Source organism: Lissotriton helveticus, chromosome 8, assembly GCF_964261635.1.
Source record: "Lissotriton helveticus chromosome 8, aLisHel1.1, whole genome shotgun sequence".
NCBI lineage: Eukaryota > Metazoa > Chordata > Amphibia > Caudata > Salamandridae > Lissotriton > Lissotriton helveticus.
The window spans coordinates 889,516,809-889,537,342 of record NC_136069.1 but is presented as its reverse complement, the minus strand read 5'-3'; the positions used below and the strand labels follow the sequence as shown (position 1 = coordinate 889,537,342).

The 20,534-nt window shown below is 38.5% G+C and overlaps 1 protein-coding gene across 1 annotated transcript; it reads right to left on the bottom strand.

Annotated features, from left to right (window-relative positions):
- Positions 1-1,142: 1,142 nt before the first annotated feature.
- On the bottom strand, positions 1,143-6,340 carry LOC144771807 (ATP-dependent DNA helicase Pif1-like). Its single transcript, XM_078656085.1, has 2 exons — positions 4,105-6,340; positions 1,143-1,461 (listed from the first exon to the last, which is right to left on the bottom strand). The coding sequence occupies exons 1-2, from the start codon at positions 6,285-6,287 to the stop codon at positions 1,440-1,442; spliced, it is 2,205 nt and encodes a 734-aa protein (XP_078512211.1). The 5' UTR covers positions 6,288-6,340; the 3' UTR covers positions 1,143-1,439.
- Positions 6,341-20,534: the final 14,194 nt, after the last annotated feature.

Below are 20,534 nucleotides of genomic sequence, written 5' to 3'. Positions count from 1 at the left end.
CTTTCTTCTGAAAACAGAAAGTAAGAATATTTTTAAATAAAAAGGCAACATTGTTTCATATTGAAATTTGATTTATTTCCGGAACATCAGCTTTTTTTACATTTTGAATAGGATGTGTAATAAGTGGATGTTGTCAAAGTACCATCATGTCATATAATAGCTGCAGTTAGAAATGTTTTTCCTAAAATCAACGACTGTGTAGCCACAACATTTGAAATTAAAGTTGAAAACTTATTTGCATCAGGTTTATATAGTTGGAATTTTTAAATGACATTATAACCAAAAGTTTGTTCAAAATATGTCGACAGCATTGCAGACTTACATTACCTCTACTCCATGTTTTGATTGGCTGCTTGAATTAGCTTATTAAAAGAAACAGTTTTTCTGAACTCATTCAAAGTGCAGTTATTTTTCCATGACGTCAAGTGTTATGGTAAGAACACCGTTTGCTTTGGGAAATACTCTGTTGTCCTTTAACTAATCCGTGCCCACCACTTTCTGTAAGAAAACCTTTTTTTTCAGTAACTACTTAAAACTCAAAAATAAATTTTGACTCTGTACTACACTTATCCTCAAGGCCAAATAGTGTAGGAGCCATTAGAACCTCTTGAAATTCCTCAGAGCAAATCCAGAGATTCTTTCCCTAAAATTTTGGTTGTAAAAACACCAGGTAAGAATTTTTAAGGTCAAAAGGCAATTTTTTTTTAAAAGTTAAAACAGAATCATTGCAGAATGACCAGCCGTTTCTAGACTTCAAATAAGCTGTGTAATGTCCTGATGTTGTTGAAGGACCGTCATGATATATAATTGCTGCAGTTACAAAAGTCCTTCCTGATATTGACAACTGCGAAGCCACAACATTTTTAACTAAAGTTGTCAATTTTGTTCCATCAGGCCTACATCGTTGGAACATTAAAATGACATACTGGCCATATGTTCGTATAAATAATGTGGACAACATTTCAGACTTACATTGGCTACACTCCATGTTGTGATCGGCTGCTTTTACTAGCTTATTAAAGGACACTGATTTACTGTCTGGCAAAGTTAAATATATACATTTTTCTGAGTCTACACTAGTAGTACTTGATACCCTACAGTTCTCGCAGTCATGCTGCCATTGATAAGAAAGGCCAAACAGGTGATCTACATCTACACCTTCATCTTGCAATACATCAAGCATATACATTAAAAACTCCTGACAATCTTGCTGAATATTTTGAGAGAATTGCGTTTGACCTGAACATTTGTCTAACAGATTTCGAATTTCAGACACACTTTCTATTTTTGTTCTATCAGTGCTACATTTCTCTAACACAGAATTCAACAAACTGCAAAATCTTTGATCCGAATTGACCACAATCTCTTCTTTTAAAGTTTCTAGAGAAAAGACAACATTAACCACAACATTAGCATAGCAGTTGACACCAGAACTATTTTCAAATTGAAAACCAACAACATCTTCAACAGGAATGTCTGACATAATATCGACAGACAGAATATCGACATACAAAAATATCGACACAAAAATATCGAAATCAAAAATATCGGAGTCATATCTTCATAAAGGTAAGTACAAAAATATCGAAAAATTAATATCGTAGTACAAAAATATCGAAATTAAAAATATCGTTTTTTAAATGTATAAATAATAATGTAAAAATAATTTTAAAATACATATAATTTTACAAATATTAAATAAAAACATTAAAACATAATTAAAAAATTAAAACTAATACATATACATTTAAAATAAATTAAAAACGTAATAATTTAATATATTTTTATTTTTTTTAATTTCATTTAATTGATTTAATTTAAATATAAATTTATTTTATTTTTACCCTGTACGCCTGTACCCCAAAAACCCAAAACTGACCCTGAACCCTAAAAATACCCCTTTACCCAAAAACCCAAAACTGACCCTGAACCCTAAAAATACCCTTTTACCCAAAAACCCAAAACTGACCCTGAACCCTAAAAATACCCCTTTACCCAAAAACCCAAAACTGACCCTGAACCCTAAAAATACCCTTTTACCCAAAAACCCAAAACTGACCCTGAACCCTAAAAATACCCCTTTACCCAAAAACTGAACTGACCCTGAACCCAAAAAATACCCCTTTACCCAAGAACTAAAAACTGACCCTGAACCCAAAAAATACCCCTTTACCCAAAAACTGAAAACTGACCCTGAACCCTAAAAATACCCCTTTACCCAAAAACTGAAAACTGACCCTGAACCCTAAAAATACCCCTTTACCCAAAAACTGAAAACTGACCCTGAACCCAAAAAATACCCCTTTACCCAAAAACTGAAAACTGACCCTGAACCCTAAAAATACCCCTTTACCCAAAAACTGAAAACTGACCCTGAACCCAAAAAATACCCCTTTACCCAAGAACTGAAAACTGACCCTGAACCCTAAAAATACTCCTTTACCCAAAAACTGAAAACTGACCCTGAACCCTAAAAATACCCCTTTACCCAAAAACTGAAAACTGACCCTGAACACTAAAAATACCCTTTTACCCAAGAACTGAAAACTGACCCTGAACCCAAAAAATACTCCTTTACCCAAAAACTGAAAACTGACCCTGAACCCTAAAAATACCCATTTACCCAAAAACTGAAAACTGACCCTGAACACTAAAAATACACTTTTACCCAAAAACTGAAAACTGACCCTGAACCCTAAAAATACCCCTTAAAAAAACTAAAACATATAAAATTTAAAATATTATTATATACTTACCTATACTTACGTTGTAATGGTATGCGTTGTAAAGGTACCTGCGTTGTAAAAACATGCGTTGTAAACACATGCGTTGTAATGGTTTTTGCATTGTAAAAATTTCGTTGTAATGGTAGTGCGTTGTAAAAGTTGCGTTGTAAAGGTTGTTTCCCCGGTGGATAGCGTAGGGGTAAAAATTACTATTCTCACTCCAGAGGGTGCAACAGTAGGGAAAGCGTTGGATAGCATGGGGGTAAAAATTAATTCCCACACTACTCCCACTTTAACACACAACACACTACACATATAAAAAAGACAATTAATATAAATTTCAATTAATCAATTAATAACAATTAATAGTACTAAATTGATGTAATTATAAATGAACTAAATAACACATATTAATTACTAATTAATTAACAATAAATACCAAAGAAAATTACAATCTCTTTAATTAATTAAATACATTTAATTATATCACACCCTATCCCCCTATAAACACACAACCCACTACACAGAAATAAATCATATCATTTATTCACTTAATAATTCTTAATTACCAATTAATTATTATTTAACAATAACAAAAAATTAAATATATTAGCACATTAACTCTAAATAATGTAATTACATAATTAATATTATTTAATTACCAATTAATTATTAATTAACAATAACAACACATTAAATATATTAGCACATTAACTCTAAATAATTTAATTACATAATTAATATTATTTAATTATCAATTAATTATTAATTAACAATAACAATAAAGTAAATATATTAGCACATTAGCTGTAAATAATTTAATTTACTAATTAATATTATTGTTTCCCAATTAATTAATTAACAAGAACAAAAAATTATATATATAAAAAAATTACTCTAATTAATGTAATTAACTAATTAATATTAATTAATTACCAATTAATTATTAATTAAAAATATGTACAAAATTATATTAATTAATTAACTAATTAATATTAATTAATTACCAATTAAGTATTAATAAAAAATATTTACAAACATATATTAATTAATTAATTATTATTAAATTACTTCCCACCCTATTCCCCTATACACCCACAACCCGCTCTGATACTAAAACGCAAAATGTAAACAAATTTACTAATTTTCAAACATACATTACAAAACATGTTTAACAAACATATAAACAACACATTAAAATACATAACACTAAACAACATTTCGATATTAGTAAAATTCGATATTAGTAACATACATACCTTAAAAAAACGATATTCTGTCTGTCGATATTTTGGACATCGATATTCTATACTATCGAAATTAAAACATCAATATTATTGTATATCGATATTTTAATTTCGATATTTTGTCTCACTACCCTTCAACAGAATCCATTTTTTTTCTGCTTATAATTTCGGGTTCATCGACTTTTCGTCTTTTTGCTACAACCTCCCTACTATTGGTCACATTTCTTCGTTTCCGGCCTACCACACGTTTCTCAAACAAAGGATATTGAGGCAAATATGGCGCATACTCTCTTCTTAACCTATTGTATTCCTTAACACAATTTAGATCCGCACAAATGTTTGTGACATCACAATCAATCAAGTACAATCCCGATAAAGTTCTGACTCGTGACAATGCCACATATGCCATACCCTCCTTGAACACAGAACTGCCAATATTCACCAATGCACTGTCTACACTTAAACCTTGCGATTTATGGATTGTCACCGCATATGCCAAGCAAACAGGAAACTGCTTACGGCGAACATATAAGTCTTTTACAAGCAAAAACCTAGCAGAGCAACGACCAATTAGCTGTACTTCCTCAATGCCATCAAATTTAATTTTTAAAAATTCAATTCCATCTCTATTTCTGTATTTCTCAAAATCAACAACATTACCCATTGATCCATTTACCAGACCTCTTTCAACATGTAAATTCCTTCTTAAAATTATACGGCAATTTAAGCACACATTCAGAGTCTTTTCAAAACCAGCAGTTTTAGATATAGTCTTCTCTAATGAATCCAATTTTGATTTCAAATTCTCAGACAAAATAATTGTTGCTCCCATATGCTCTATTCTGTCAATAGCTTCCAGTTTCACAATCTCTTGGTTTTCTAAATTCAACATTTTGTTGTTGAAGATGGCACATTCTGCAAGAGTTGGCATCAAACATATTCCAGATTTCTTCTCAGTAATTTTCCGAAAAATATTCTCAGGCACAACGTCTTCTTCTGGATACAAATTTGACAGTAATCGTGCATGTAAAGCTTCTTTCCCATGCTCGGTCACTTTTCCGATTCTAACATCTTGTAGAATATTCTTATAATCTTCATCCTTCGCTTGACGCATATTTTCACGCAGTTCAGCATAATTGAAGTTTAACCATATATTGACGTTGCCAATGCTCCCTAGGCACTTCCTGGTATCTTCATGCGTGAGCATTTTGAACACAGGTTGTCCTTTCACTGGTGTCAGCTGCAGAAGATCACCGAAAACAATGATGTGTTTGCCACCAAATAACACATCATACTCTGTTTTGAGAACTTCTTGCATTCTCAAATGCACAAAGGCAAGCATGACATTGGAACCCATGCTTACTTCGTCAATGATAAGAAGTTTCATTTTCCTCAAGACTCTTGAAACTTCACAACAAGCATCTCCAGATAACTTGTGGTATTGTAATTTGTTATCATGCTCCACTGGCAGCATCAGTAGACGATGCAAAGTAATACCTTTAATGTTATGTGCTGCCAGTCCAGTTGGAGCGGTGACAACACAAGACAGCGATGACTCAGTCCTTTTCTGCAAATAACATGAAATTGCTTTAATGAGGAAACTTTTTCCAGTTCCCGCTTCTCCACTCACGTACAGTCGGACAGGCTTCAACGACGTACATGAGCACTCTTTCTTCTCATGACTTAATCCATGATCTATTTGGTTGGTAACTTCGTCATATATTTTCCTCTGCTCAACGTTGAGTTGTCTTTCCAAGTCTTCTAAGTTAACCGCATCCTCCTGAGCATGTGCCATGGCTCTTTCCACTTCAATCATGGCAGTGGCAGCTTCATTTTGGATAACTGGTCCTCCTAGTGGATCCTGACTCAATGAAACAGAACTCTGACTGTCCTGAGAACTGTCTCTAGCAATCTCGGCTGCAATCGTTGCTTCCTGCTCGATTTCCGCATTCAACATTTCTAGATATTTGGGAAAAACAGGACATTCTATGGTCTCCTTGGCGGCATTGAAAGAGTCTTCGTAACAGAGGAAATCTCCAAGCAGTTCCTCTTCTGCACGCCAAGGCTTGAAAAGTTGCAAAAGTGCTAAATAGAAAAACTCTTTTCTTTCAGGAGATTCGCCACTCAATTTTCGATGGTTTACCAAGTGGCATTTTCTTTGCTTGACCAGACATCCCTCACTTCCAATTATAGCATACACTCCTTTATCAATATCTTCTTTGATGTTCCTCTTGAATATGTAATTTTGTAGAACCTCATACAGACAAACATTCTCGAGGTGACTGCTTCTATTTGGATAATATGTATCCAACATGTTGGTCTTCAAAATATCTGTACTGTTTGGCTCCTTTTCCGCCAAATACTCAATTTCCCGTACAGGTTTCAGAACTCGATTACGCGTTGCAGCAAGACCAAGACTCGCCCAAATGATACTCCTGGATTTGGCATAGAGACTTGCTGAAGACAACCGGTCAGAACATTCGTAAGCTCCGATTTCTCGATGCGACAACATCTTCAGACTGAAACTGTACAACTTCTTACTGAGGCTCTTTTCATGGGAAATGTCCTCCCACATATCCTTCAATTCTGTCTTTTCTTTTTTGGTGATGTAAGATGTCACATACCGAGCCACAGCCATACAGTTATCAGCCACAAACTGTATATCCATGTTAGCATTCCACATGGACAAAATCACTGGGTTGTAGTCGTTGATGTACTTGGACTCTTCGTTCCTTTTCAAATTGTAGGTATTTTTGGGTGATTTCTTCATCACATTATGTCGCAGCGAAGACATCAAACTGTTGACTCTTCCTTTAGAAATCACCGGTCGTGGAAAGGCGAAACGACATTTTGTGTAGAACTTGTCCTTGTTTCTGAATTTACGATGACAGTACTTTCCACAACGATCGCTTTGGAAGCGTAAAACTTGTTCTCTTAGGCTTTTGTCTTCCTTTGCCTTTGGAACAGCACATGTAGAATACTGTTCTATGAAACTCATCACTAAGTCATCCGGATCTGTTCCAAATTTGGGTGCATCTTTGATCCACAGCAGCATATGTATATGAGGAGCACCTCTTGCTTGGTACTCCTTTCTCCAGAAGAAATCCAACACCTCTCCAAGAGGTGGATTTTTCTTGTTCATGATGAAAGACATCATAGCTTCAAATCTATGATTGAAGTACCTGCATACATTCACTGGATCCAAAGAGCACAGTTCTCCGGGTGTCTTGAATTTGATATTTTCAATGTTTCCATTTGCCTCTCGTAGAAATTCAAGTAAGTCTTCCCAGCCATACTCGGCACAGCTGAGAGTGAGGAACCATGTGGGAGTTCCTAAGTTCCTCAGCATACATTTTAAATCACCATGACGACGGTACCAGTACTCATTAGTACCACGCTGACACGCCATGAGATTAATCAGGTGAGAATCCAAAATACTGTCTTGCACATTGACTTTATCCATAAAGTCCCTTGCCGAGATATTTTGCATCTGTACACCACTTTTCAAGATGTGGTTCACTGCATATGACAGTCCAGACAGATCGCTTTCAAACAGTAGATGAAACAAATAGGGAATGCATTGACGAAACCTAGGATCTTCTGCATACAATCGTAAAGTCCGGTATTCAGAAGCAGGAATTTGATCAGGTCGCTCATCATATCTTCCTCCTTGACCTGTTGGAAATAGTTGTGGGAAACACCGAGCTTCCAAACTTTCCTCCCAAACACTAATGGGACTCCCTTTGGCTTGTTTCATTTGAAACAACTCAATAGCATTCCCCATGACTTCCTTGGAATGCAAAGGATGAACACTATAATGTTCATATATTTCTTCATTTTTAGAGGCTTCTACTTTCTCAATTTGACCAGCACACAAATTGCTATCCTCTTCTTCACTTACTTCCTCTTTTGCAACATATACATTCTTGTAGTACTTATTGTTTTTCTTCAAATACAATGTTGCCTTTTTGACTTTCCTAACATCCACTAAATCTTGCCAGATTTTCTTACTCTTTGTCGGAACTCCATTAACTAAGATAACCAGAGGATCCTCTTCCACTTTCTCTACTCCATTTGTATTAATGTTTTTCTTCAAATCTAGAGGCAAATAAACAACTCTTCCCTTTAATCCTCTCTGTAAATCTGATGGAGGCAATTTCACTGTCTTTGGCTCCATTCGTACAATAGCCTGAAAGGGATGGACACTTTCAATCAAAATAGATTCATAAGTATTTAAATCCTTCAATTCAGAAGGAATCTCAACCAATTCCAGATTATTATGAACTGCTCTAGCAGGCATCTGGTTTTGATTTAATTTGTTACAACAATAAGTACACACACGTTGATCCGATCCCAAATCAAAACAATTTTCTACCATCAAGTATGTTGCGAAATCCTTCCATTCACTAATATTTTCCCTTTCACTTTTTGCATATAAATCCACTAACTTAGTCTGATTCTTATAATAAGTGCGTCGACAACACACACAAGTGAAATTAGGCCTCTCACTTGATTTCACCTGAAACGTGGCAATTTCCTTCTGAAAATTATCTGTACTGGAAACCTGTACACTCTCTTCCACATTACCTTCTTCTTCTGGGTCAATTTCAACATTCTTCTCTTTACTTGCAAAGTAACAAAACTCAATTTCTTCACAAATATTCTTCACATCTACTTCAGAACCATGCAAAAGAGCAGTGCATAATTGTTTAAGTATAATTGCTGGACTCTTAGCATAATACAACATTCTAACTAATTTCCTCACTTTATTATGATGCACTGCTAGCATCCTGAAATGATGAAAAACACTCTGGCATACTCTCCTGGAAAGACAAGCCAATAATTGACCATGCAAACCTGTCACTTCTCTCACTCTGCAAGGATCTAATTCTTGCAACAACTTCATCTTCTGTTACAAACTTTTCCTATTAAATGTCCGTACAAAATCACAAAGCAAATTGATGGAATCCTGTCGCACACTGCAAATACTACTACACTTCCAGGTATACACTGGTCCCTTAGGACGTTTTCCTAAAACCTCATTACCTAACATCTCTTCTGCCTCTGTTGTCATAAGTTTTTCTTTTTCAACCAGACTACCATCTTTCACATCATAAGCTCGACCACTGGTGTCAACTGCATGCACCAAATCATTATCCTGGAAATAACTCTCCTCATTAAAAAATGCCTCACAACTTGAACTATGCATCCATTCTCCTGAAAATACTTCACAAAAATGACTACGATTAACTGTTCTCTTCCATCTACTATTTGATTTGAAATCATAAATTGCCTTGTTTAGTTTCCTAATTCTATTGATTATCAAAATAAATAACTTTCGCTTAATTTCGAATGCCTCATCAATAATGTTCTCAATATTTTTTTTTCTTTTATAAAAAGGCACTTTCTGTTGACCTTTCTTAATATTTTTTAACAAATTGCCAATTATCCTGTTGCGGAACATTCGTCTACGAATGTCCCTAAACTGATTTTTCCTTCTACTACCATGCACAGAGTTATCTCCTGCTCTAGCAGTAACATTTTTGATTGGCCTTTCCTTTCCGTTTAAATTGGCTCTCTTTTTCTGGACTAAAACATGTTCTGTAGTAATATTTTTTTTTCTGAAAATATTTCTTAGGAATGATTTCGTTCTCTTACCCAGAGGTTTCTTGGTGACTTGACGAGTTTTTATTGTAGAGGACTGCTGCAAGCATGTACTAAGCTACTGTCTTTGACGTTTTGTAGCCTTTCTTGTTCTCTCTTTAGATGGCATATTGTAGTTTTGAAATGATCTGCAGTTGAATCTGTGGTAAAATATAATAAAAAATGTTATTAACCACTATTACCAAACAGTAAATCAATAACAGTCGTCAAAAAATTAACATACTAGTTGTCAATTCTACATACAATAATTTTTAGTGCATTTACAAATTTAAAACTCACAAATAGTAGCAAAGAAATGGAATGCTTCTACATTTGACCTGTGCTCTTTTATATGTGAATCTGAACTAATTTTATGAGCATATTTCACTATTTTATTAAACACACTTCACACAAGCTGTTTTTGAAGTTGTATTTAATTTTAAATGAAACGGTTTACATGGTTACTTTTCATTCCCCAGGGATGCACCAGTTAATGTGCGCCACTGCTCTGCCACGCATGATGTGCCGCATATACAATGCGGAGCACCATTGAGCAAAAACAGCACAGATGCATCACGCATCTGTTCCACAAAAGCGGCGCATTGCAGGAATCACGTCATAAGCGCGACATATCTACTGCAATGCACAGGGGCAAGCCACACATTGCATGGTGCATCACTCCTTATGCCTGTTTCAAACAGGATTAAGGATTTGATTCAGCAATGCCATAAAGCTGACTCAGTGAAATCTTCTTAATTTTACTGTGTTAGTTTTACAGGGCTTTCATGCAAATGCCTGCCCACCCTCCAACAAAACACCCACATGAAACCTGACGCAGGTTTCATGTGGCACAGGACTTTACAGCGTGACACATCTGCCTAGATGCATCAAGTTGTAAATATGTCGCAACATAGCACATCTTTTGTGCCGCCGCTGCGTCACAAAAGTGACGCACAGCGGCGCAAAAGAGTTGCAAGGCCATCATAAATCTGCCCCTAACATCTTAAATGATTGATTCAGGATGCCGATAAGGTGTGGCCTATCCAGAGGTTTGTTTGAGATGAGGCCTACTCAGGTTTACAGATGAAATTTAGGCTTGTTAAACAGTACAGAGGAGATAGTACATGTGCAGGCCTACCAATGAAGTGAGTCATGTCCACTACACTCTTGAACAAAAGCCACACCTCCTCTGTGTCCCTGACAAGGCCTAAACCTCATCTGCACAATGTGATTTGTAATGTTAGGAAACACAGGTGATGTAATTGAAAAATATGCAATTTCTTTTACTCATTTCACAATCTCATCACTTGTGTTTCCTTTGCTTAGGTATCTCATTGTGCAGATGTAGTCTAGCATATCAAAGAGTACGCAGAAGGTGAGCACGGTATGCATCAATTTTGACACTAACAGAAGATTCAGCTTCTCCATGCCCCCTACACAGTCCTAAATGTTTACAGTTTAAACTGACAGTATCTTGTTGCACATGAAGTGAGACCTATCTTGCAACATGGTGCATCTTTTGCATCACTGCTGCGTCACAAAACTGACGCAAGAGCGGCACAAAAGAGGCGCACGGTCATCATAAATCTGTCCCTAACATTTTAAATGATTGATTCAGGATGACGATAAGGTGTGGCCTATCCAGAGGTTTGTTTGAGGTGAGGCCTACTCAGGTTTACAGATGAAATTTAGGCTTGTTAAACAGTACAGAGGAGATAGTACATGTGCAGGCCTACCAATGAAGTGAGTCATGTCCACTACACTCTTGAACAAAAGCCAGACCTCCTCTGTGTCCCTGACCAGGCCTAAACCTCATCTGCACAATGTGATTTGTAATGTTAGGAAACACAGGTGATGTAATTGAAAAATTTGCAATTTCTTTTCCTCATTTCACAATCACATCAATTGTCTTTCCTTTGCTTAGGTATCTCATTGTGCAGATGTAGTCTACCATATCAAAGAGTACGCAGAAGGTGACCACAGTATGCATCAATTTTGACACTAACATAAGATTCAGCTTCTCCATGCCCCCTACACAGTCCTAAATGTTTACAGTTTAAACTGACAGTATGTTGTTGCAGATGAAGTGAGGCCTATCTTGCAACACGTGCATCTTTTGCATCACTGCTGCATCACAAAACTGACGCAAGAGCGGCACAAAAGAGGCGCACGGCCATCATAAATCTGCCCCTAACATTTTAAATGATTGATTCAGGATGATGATAAGGTGTGACCTATCCAGAGGTTTGTTTGAGGTGAGGCCTACTCAGGGATGCAGATGAAATTTAGGCTTGTTAAAGAGTACAAAGGAGATAATACATGTGCAGCCCTACCAATGAAGTGAGTCATGTTCACTGCACTCTTGAACAAAGGCCAGACCTCCTCTGTCTCCCTGGACACGCCAAAACCTCATCTGCACAATGTGATTTGTAATGTTAGCAAACACAGGTGATGTAATTGAAAAACATGCAATTTTTTTTGCTCATTTCACAATCACATCACTTGTGTTTCCTTTGCTTAGGTATCTCATTGTGCAGATGTAGTCTAGCATATCCAAGAGTACGCAGAAGATGAGGAATGTATGCAACAGAGCAATGTACATTACTCACCTCCCTTGACACTTACAGAAGCCTCAGATTCTCCATGCCTCCTACACAGTTCTAAATATATATCATTACCATCATAGTGACTATGAAACTCTTGCACAACATACTGTGAAACCTTAATGAGTTCAAGAAACGTGTTTTTAAACCGGCAAACAAGGAATATAATTCTCACAGATTCATGGTGGAAACTGAAATATTTATTTAAAGAAACAGACACCAATATGACCTTCTCATGAATGTGAAAAGCGTTTAAAAAAAAAAAAAAACGATTTTCTGGTCATAATTTGAAAACACAACACAGGTTCTATGTAGAAGCACACCCTGTCAGTACTTAAATTAGCCAAGCACACATGGGGGCGTATTTACAAGGATCATGCACCACGGGGAGATGACTTAAATTAAAATGAGGAAAATAACATCAAAGGGACTCAAAGGCCTTGTAAATATGCCCCAAGCAGCCTATGAAACTCTAGCAGTACATATCTAGAAACCTAAATGATTTCAAGAAACGTTTTTAAACACATCAAATAAATTAATTATTCAACCACATTCATGCTGAAGTGACTTAAAATGCCCTAACACACATGAAAGCGTATTTTAAAGCCCTTGCACCATTTTTACATCACTTTTAACATGGGCATGTAACTCAAAGAAACAAAATCTAAATTTGTCAAGCACACATGGGGGCGTATTTACAAGGACCTTGCACCAAGGGTAAATGTCTTAAATTAAAATGGGGAAAATAACATCAAAGGGACTCAAAGGCCTTGTAAATATGCCCCAAGCAGCCTATGAAACTCTAGCAGTACATATCAAGAAACCTAAATGATTTCAAGAAACGTTTTTAAACACATCAAATAAATTAATTATTCAACCACATTCATGAGGAAGTGACTTAAAATGCCCTAACACACATTAAAGCGTATTTTAAGGCCCTAGCACCATTTTTGCATCACTTTTAACATAGCTATGTAACTCAAAGAAACAAAATCTAAATTTGTCAAGCACACATGGCGGCGTATTTACAAGGACCTTGCACCAAGGGTAAATGTCTTAAATTAAAATGGGGAAAATAACATCAAAGGGACTCAAAGGCCTTGTAAATATGCCCCAAGCAACCTATTAACTCTAGCACTACATATGAAGAAACCTACTTGATTTCAAAAAACATTTTTAAACACATCAAATAAAACAATTAATTACCCACATTCATGGGGAAGTTACTTAAAATGCCCTAACACACATGAAAGCATATTTTTAAGGCCCTTGCACCATTTTTGCGTCACTTTTAACGTGGCTATGTAACTCAAAGAAACAAAATCTATTTGTAAAACACTTGACACAAAGCAACATTTTAAATGCACAACTTTCTTCATAATTTTCTCCCTAAAGCATACTATTCTCTATCTAAATTACATGAATCTTTTCTCACCTTAGCAAATACTTTTTGAGTTTCAAAACAGTCTCAGACACACACCAATTTGTCTTCAGCAGAGCAAAAGGTATGCACTCCAGAGGCTGCAACCAACAATGGCACAGAAATGCTGTAATTCATCACACATATCTCTCATGTCACCCAATCAAAACTCTTCCCTCACTTTTTTCAAATCAACACCCTTCCCCCTTCTGCCCTTTCTGCCTTTTTTCATTAGCAACCACCTCCTGAAAGACCTCTCATGTTTACAAGTTCACACAACAATGTTTCAATTGAACTCTGAACTCTCAGTACACCTGCGTATCCAGTGCAATCTTTCATAAAATGATTTTTTCTTGACCATTCAAATTACATCTTTCAAAGAACTCATCCATGCACCCTAACTTTCTGTTTTCAGCAATCAAAATCCACCAATCACTGCTACTGATTAATTACCACAGAAACTCCACAGTTTTTTTCATTACATACTCCTACTGTTCCAACTGCCATTTCATTCCCACACTTCATCTGACTGCAGCAGAACCTCCTCTCACCATGTTTTCTGTCTGGATTATTGGACATAGTTACATCCACTGGGCTCAAAGGTATGCTGATAACAGAAATTTACACAGCCTCAATTTACAAAATGTGGAAATCAACTGGATTGGCCACAGAGGATTAAGATGTCACCAATTGATACCATTGGTGAAAACCTTTTTGCATTTGCCAAAACCTGACCTGTTAATTGTGCACTGCGGAGGAAATGACTTGGGCACTTTGACTGGGGTAGGTCTGGAAATGCTTTTAAAGGACACCTTTGAGCAATTGATGGCACTTTTTCCTCAAACTGCCTTGGTATATTCAAATATATGCCAAAGACAGAAATGGAAGTGGTCCAACCAATTTTGTCCACAAATTGAGAAATCGAGGAAGCATGTAAATAAGTCTGTTTCAGCTTACATGAGAGACCATGGAATGGGATCCATCTACAACAATAACTTGCGTTACTACATGCAAGATATCTACAGAGCAGATGGAGTTCACTTCTCAGATGAAGGGAACAGAATTTTCATCCTGAATTTAAGACTGTGCATTGGTACCTACTTGTAGGTACCTAAATCAGCCACAGGACCCAAAAGCTCTTTTCAGAGCTACCCTACATCTGATCACTCACAATTATTATTTTACTCTAACTTTTTTCACTAATTTTCACCAAAGTACGCTCCCCGGAGTGCTACCCGGTACGCGCACCGGACGCTAACCGTGCGAAAATTAGAATTTTTTTCTCTCGCACATATGGGCCTCCTCAGCCACCCTCAGAAAACCTAGGGGGTCAGGATATGTCTAACGTGCCCCCTTCTACCCATTCTCAACATTATTTGCCCTCCATCTTGTATCTCAATTCTACCGAAACACAAAATGGAGGACTCCCGTAACGTTGCCGGTTCGCGTACCGGGGCATGCACCGGGAAGCGCTCGCTCAAAAAAAGTGGGAAAGTAATATACAGAAAAACCACTGGAGACACTTTCACCAAATATAGATTAGCTCATACTACATACCAATCCCTACCATTTTCACAAATTTGGTTGGAATTCCATTTAGCCATTTAGCCTGTAGACCTCTCTAAATACCCTGAGGTAAATTACTTCACAAAACACATCTGAATTGTTGCAATTGACAACCAATTAAAATGTTACTTTCATTTTCTACTTTTTTTACCTGACATTTGATTGGTTATGAACCTGAATATATATAAAGAAAGAGAGAGAAACACAGCCATTTTGACTACTACTTCCTGAAGTACATCGCAAGAGCATTTTCACTGACAACTTAAACTTGTTTTTAAAAGGTAAGATGTTATTTTGTAAATTTGAAAGGAGAACTATGTCATGCACTTTAAATTAATTTGGGAAAACATTTTTAGATAGTTATATACTGTCCCTCTGTAAGAGTTAGACATTGAGAAAGGCTTGTTTATTATAATTATGGTTTGATTTAGGTTTCTGTGGTATAATTATGAATTTACTAAGGCTTCTTCACAGGCACTTTTTAATAGTACTACTTCACGCCTGAAACCATACAGTGCCCATAGATTACTTCTCTGTTATAAACTCACAAGTAACTGTCTGAACTTAAACCCAACAGTGCCCTATCTCTACTGATATATTTATTTTTTATGCAAATTTCAGCACAAAAATGGAAGGAGAACAGAACGTTTCCTTTGAAATTGTCCTAGAGATGAACAATGAGGAAATCATTGAACCCATTGACTTGGAATTCATGGATGAATCACGGGACCATGAACTTCTACAATGTGTAGAATCTGTGGATTTGTTAATTCAATATGAGAACGTTTCTGACAGTCAAATGTTGGAATTTATGTTCAGTCAAAAAGAAGACATTTCGGACAGTCAAATGTTAGACGTTCTATTAAATTTTGAAAAAGAATCAGAAAAATAAATTTATATTTAATAACCAAAAATTGTTCGAGACTTTAATCATTTTTATATGTAATTCATAAACTAGTACCAAATTGATTATAATGTAAAGTCAGACTTATAGTATACTGTGCAACTTTTTTATGTTACATAGTAATTTTGCTCATAGTTACTTCCTTTCTCCAACTATATTATCTCCAATGTGTATTTAACATCTCTTTATCATCTCCTGCCTCCATATTGTTTCTGCTTTCCTGACACACTATGGTATGAATTCCATATTCCACAATAACTTCTGAAACAACATGCAAGATATCTACAAAGGAGACGGTGTATATTAATTTTTTGACTCTGCATTGGTACCTACATATTGCTACTTAAATAAAAAAAACAAAAAAGAGAAACAACAAAACGAACAATCAATAAACATACAATATTTGAAAAGTCTATCATTCTTTTTTCCTCATAGTACGCTCCCCGGACCGCTTCCCGGTGCGCGTACCGGGCGCTCCCCACGCAAAAAAAACGATTGCCCCCTTATGGTAATTTCCCTGTTTGTTTTGGCCTCCTCTTGTCACTCGATCCTACCGAGAGACTACGGCAGCAGCTCTGCTGTCGAGAACGCACCACCCGACCCAAAGATGGAGAGGGGCCACGAGGCTCGGTAACTACGGAGCTTTACTGTGGAGCCAAGTCGATGGATTTAGGTGACAGTCTGCTGATTGAGGCCCATCCAGGGTTTGAAATGAACTTTGACAGAAAACTCTGCGCATCCATACAGGAGAATTAATTACCGAGACTGCATCTCCCACAATGCTTTGCTTTGATGTAACCGCCCCAATCTAGAGCGTGCAATAGCATTTTAAAGGGAGGCAGTTCGGAGCACGCACCATCTCCGTCAGCCTCTGAAGAAGTCTAATGATGAAACGCGTCAGGCAATAACGGAGTGGCTGTCTTATAAGACTATCGAAAAGCGGATCTGTGACCATACCAATTAAATGCTTTCAGCACGCCTTGGTTTGAGTGATTCTTATTCCGGAGGGGTAAACTTGGAGCTTGCATACTACGGCAGCAGCTCTGCTGTCGAGAACGCACCACCCGACCCAAAGATGGAGAGGGGCCACGAGGCTCGGTAACTACGGAGCTTTACTGTGGAGCCAAGTCGATGGATTTAGGTGACAGTCTGCTGATTGAGGCCCATCCAGGGTTTGAAATGAACTTTGACAGAAAACTCTGCGCATCCATACAGGAGAATTAATTACCGAGACTGCATCTCCCACAATGCTTTGCTTTGATGTAACCGCCCCAATCTAGAGCGTGCAATAGCATTTTAAAGGGAGGCAGTTTGGAGCACGCACCATCTCCGTCAGCCTCTGAAGAAGTCTAATGATGAAACGCATCAGGCAATAACGGAGTGGCTGTCTTATAAGACTATCGAAAAGCGGATCTGTGACCATACCAATTAAATGCTTTCAGCACGCCTTGGTTTGAGTGATTCTTATTCCGGAGGGGTAAACTTGGAGCTTGCATACTACGGCAGCAGCTCTGCTGTCGAGAACGCACCATCCGACCCAAAGATGGAGAGGGGCCACGAGGCTCGGTAACTACGGAGCTTTACTGTGGAGCCAAGTCGATGGATTTAGGTGACAGTCTGCTGATTGAGGCCCATCCAGGGTTTGAAATGAACTTTGACAGAAAACTCTGCGCATCCATACAGGAGAATTAATTACCGAGACTGCATCTCCCACAATGCTTTGCTTTGATGTAACCGCCCCAATCTAGAGCGTGCAATAGCATTTTAAAGGGAGGCAGTTTGGAACTCGCACCATCTCTGTCAGCCTCTGAAGAAGTCTAATGATGAAACGCGTCAGGCAATAACGGAGTGGCTGTCTTATAAGACTATCGAAAAGCGGATCTGTGACCATACCAATTAAATGCTTTCAGCACGCCTTGGTTTGAGTGATTCTTATTCCGGAGGGGTAAACTTGGAGCTTGCATACTACGGCAGCAGCTCTGCTGTCGAGAACGCACCACCCGACCCAAAGATGGAGAGGGGCCACGAGGCTCGGTAACTACGGAGCTTTACTGTGGAGCCAAGTCGATGGATTTAGGTGACAGTCTGCTGATTGAGGCCCATCCAGGGTTTGAAATGAACTTTGACAGAAAACTCTGCGCATCCATACAGGAGAATTAATTACCGAGACTGCATCTCCCACAATGCTTTGCTTTGATGTAACCGCTCCAATCTAGAGCGTGCAATAGCATTTTAAAGGGAGGCAGTTCGGAGCACGCACCATCTCCGTCAGCCTCTGAAGAAGTCTAATGATGAAACGCGTCAGGCAATAACGGAGTGGCTGTCTTATAAGACTATCGAAAAGCGGATCTGTGACCATACCAATTAAATGCTTTCAGCACGCCTTGGTTTGAGTTATTCTTATTCCGGAGGGGTAAACTTGGAGCTTGCATACTACGGCAGCAGCTCTGCTGTCGAGAACGCACCACCCGACCCAAAGATGGAGAGGGGCCACGAGGCTCGGTAACTTCAGAGCTTTACTGTGGAGCCAAGTCGATGGATTTAGGTGACAGTCTGCTGATTGAGGCCCATCCAGGGTTTGAAATGAACTTTGACAGAAAACTCTGCGCATCCATACAGGAGAATTAATTACCGAGACTGCATCTCCCACAATGCTTTGCTTTGATGTAACCGCCCCAATCTAGAGCGTGCAATAGCATTTTAAAGGGAGGCAGTTTGGAACTCGCACCATCTCTGTCAGCCTCTGAAGAAGTCTAATGATGAAACGCGTCAGGCAATAACGGAGTGGCTGTCTTATAAGACTATCGAAAAGCGGATCTGTGACCATACCAATTAAATGCTTTCAGCACGCCTTGGTTCGAGTGATTCTTATTCCGGAGGGGTAAACTTGGAGCTTGCATACTACGGCAGCAGCTCTGCTGTCGAGAACGCACCACCCGACCCAAAGATGGAGAGGGGCCACGAGGCTCGGTAACTACGGAGCTTTACTGTGGAGCCAAGTCGATGGATTTAGGTGACAGTCTGCTGATTGAGGCCCATCCAGGGTTTGAAATGAACTTTGACAGAAAACTCTGCGCATCCATACAGGAGAATTAATTACCGAGACTGCATCTCCCACAATGCTTTGCTTTGATGTAACCGCTCCAATCTAGAGCGTGCAATAGCATTTTAAAGGGAGGCAGTTCGGAGCACGCACCATCTCCGTCAGCCTCTGAAGAAGTCTAATGATGAAACGCGTCAGGCAATAACGGAGTGGCTGTCTTATAAGACTATCGAAAAGCGGATCTGTGACCATACCAATTAAATGCTTTCAGCACGCCTTGGTTTGAGTTATTCTTATTCCGGAGGGGTAAACTTGGAGCTTGCATACTACGGCAGCAGCTCTGCTGTCGAGAACGCACCACCCGACCCAAAGATGGAGAGGGGCCACGAGGCTCGGTAACTTCAGAGCTTTACTGTGGAGCCAAGTCGATGGATTTAGGTGACAGTCTGCTGATTGAGGCCCATCCAGGGTTTGAAATGAACTTTGACAGAAAACTCTGCGCATCCATACAGGAGAATTAATTACCGAGACTGCATCTCCCACAATGCTTTGCTTTGATGTAACAGCCCCAATCTAGAGCGTGCAATAGCATTTTAAAGGGAGGCAGTTCGGAGCACGCACCATCTCCATCAGCCTCTGAAGAAGTCTAATGATGAAACGCGTCAGGCAATAACGGAGTGGCTGTCTTATAAGACTATCGAAAAGCGGATCTGTGACCATACCAATTAAATGCTTTCAGCACGCCTTCGTTTGAGTGATTCTTATTCCGGAGGGGTAAACTTGGAGCTTGCATACTACGGCAGCAGCTCTGCTGTCGAGAACGCACCACCCGACCCAAAGATGGAGAGGGGCCACGAGGCTCGGTAACTACGGAGCTTTACTGTGGAGCCAAGTCGATGGATTTAGGTGACAGTCTGCTGATTGAGGCCCATCCAGGGTTTGAAATGAACTTTGACAGAAAACTCTGCGCATCCATACAGGAGAATTAATTACCGAGACTGCATCTCCCACAATGCTTTGCTTTGATGTAACCGCCCCAATCTAGAGCGTGCAATAGCATTTTAAAGGGAGGCAGTTTGGAACTCGCACCATCTCCGTCAGCCTCTGAAGAAGTCTAATGATGAAACGCGTCAGGCAATAACGGAGTGGCTGTCTTATAAGACTATCGAAAAGCGGATCTGTGACCATACCAATTAAATGCTTTCAGCACGCCTTGGTTTGAGTGATTCTTATTCCGGAGGGGTAAACTTGGAGCTTGCATACTACGGCAGCAGCTCTGCTGTCGAGAACGCACCACCCGACCCAAAGATGGAGAGGGGCCACGAGGCTCGGTAACTACGGAGCTTTACTGTGGAGCCAAGTCGATGGATTTAGGTGACAGT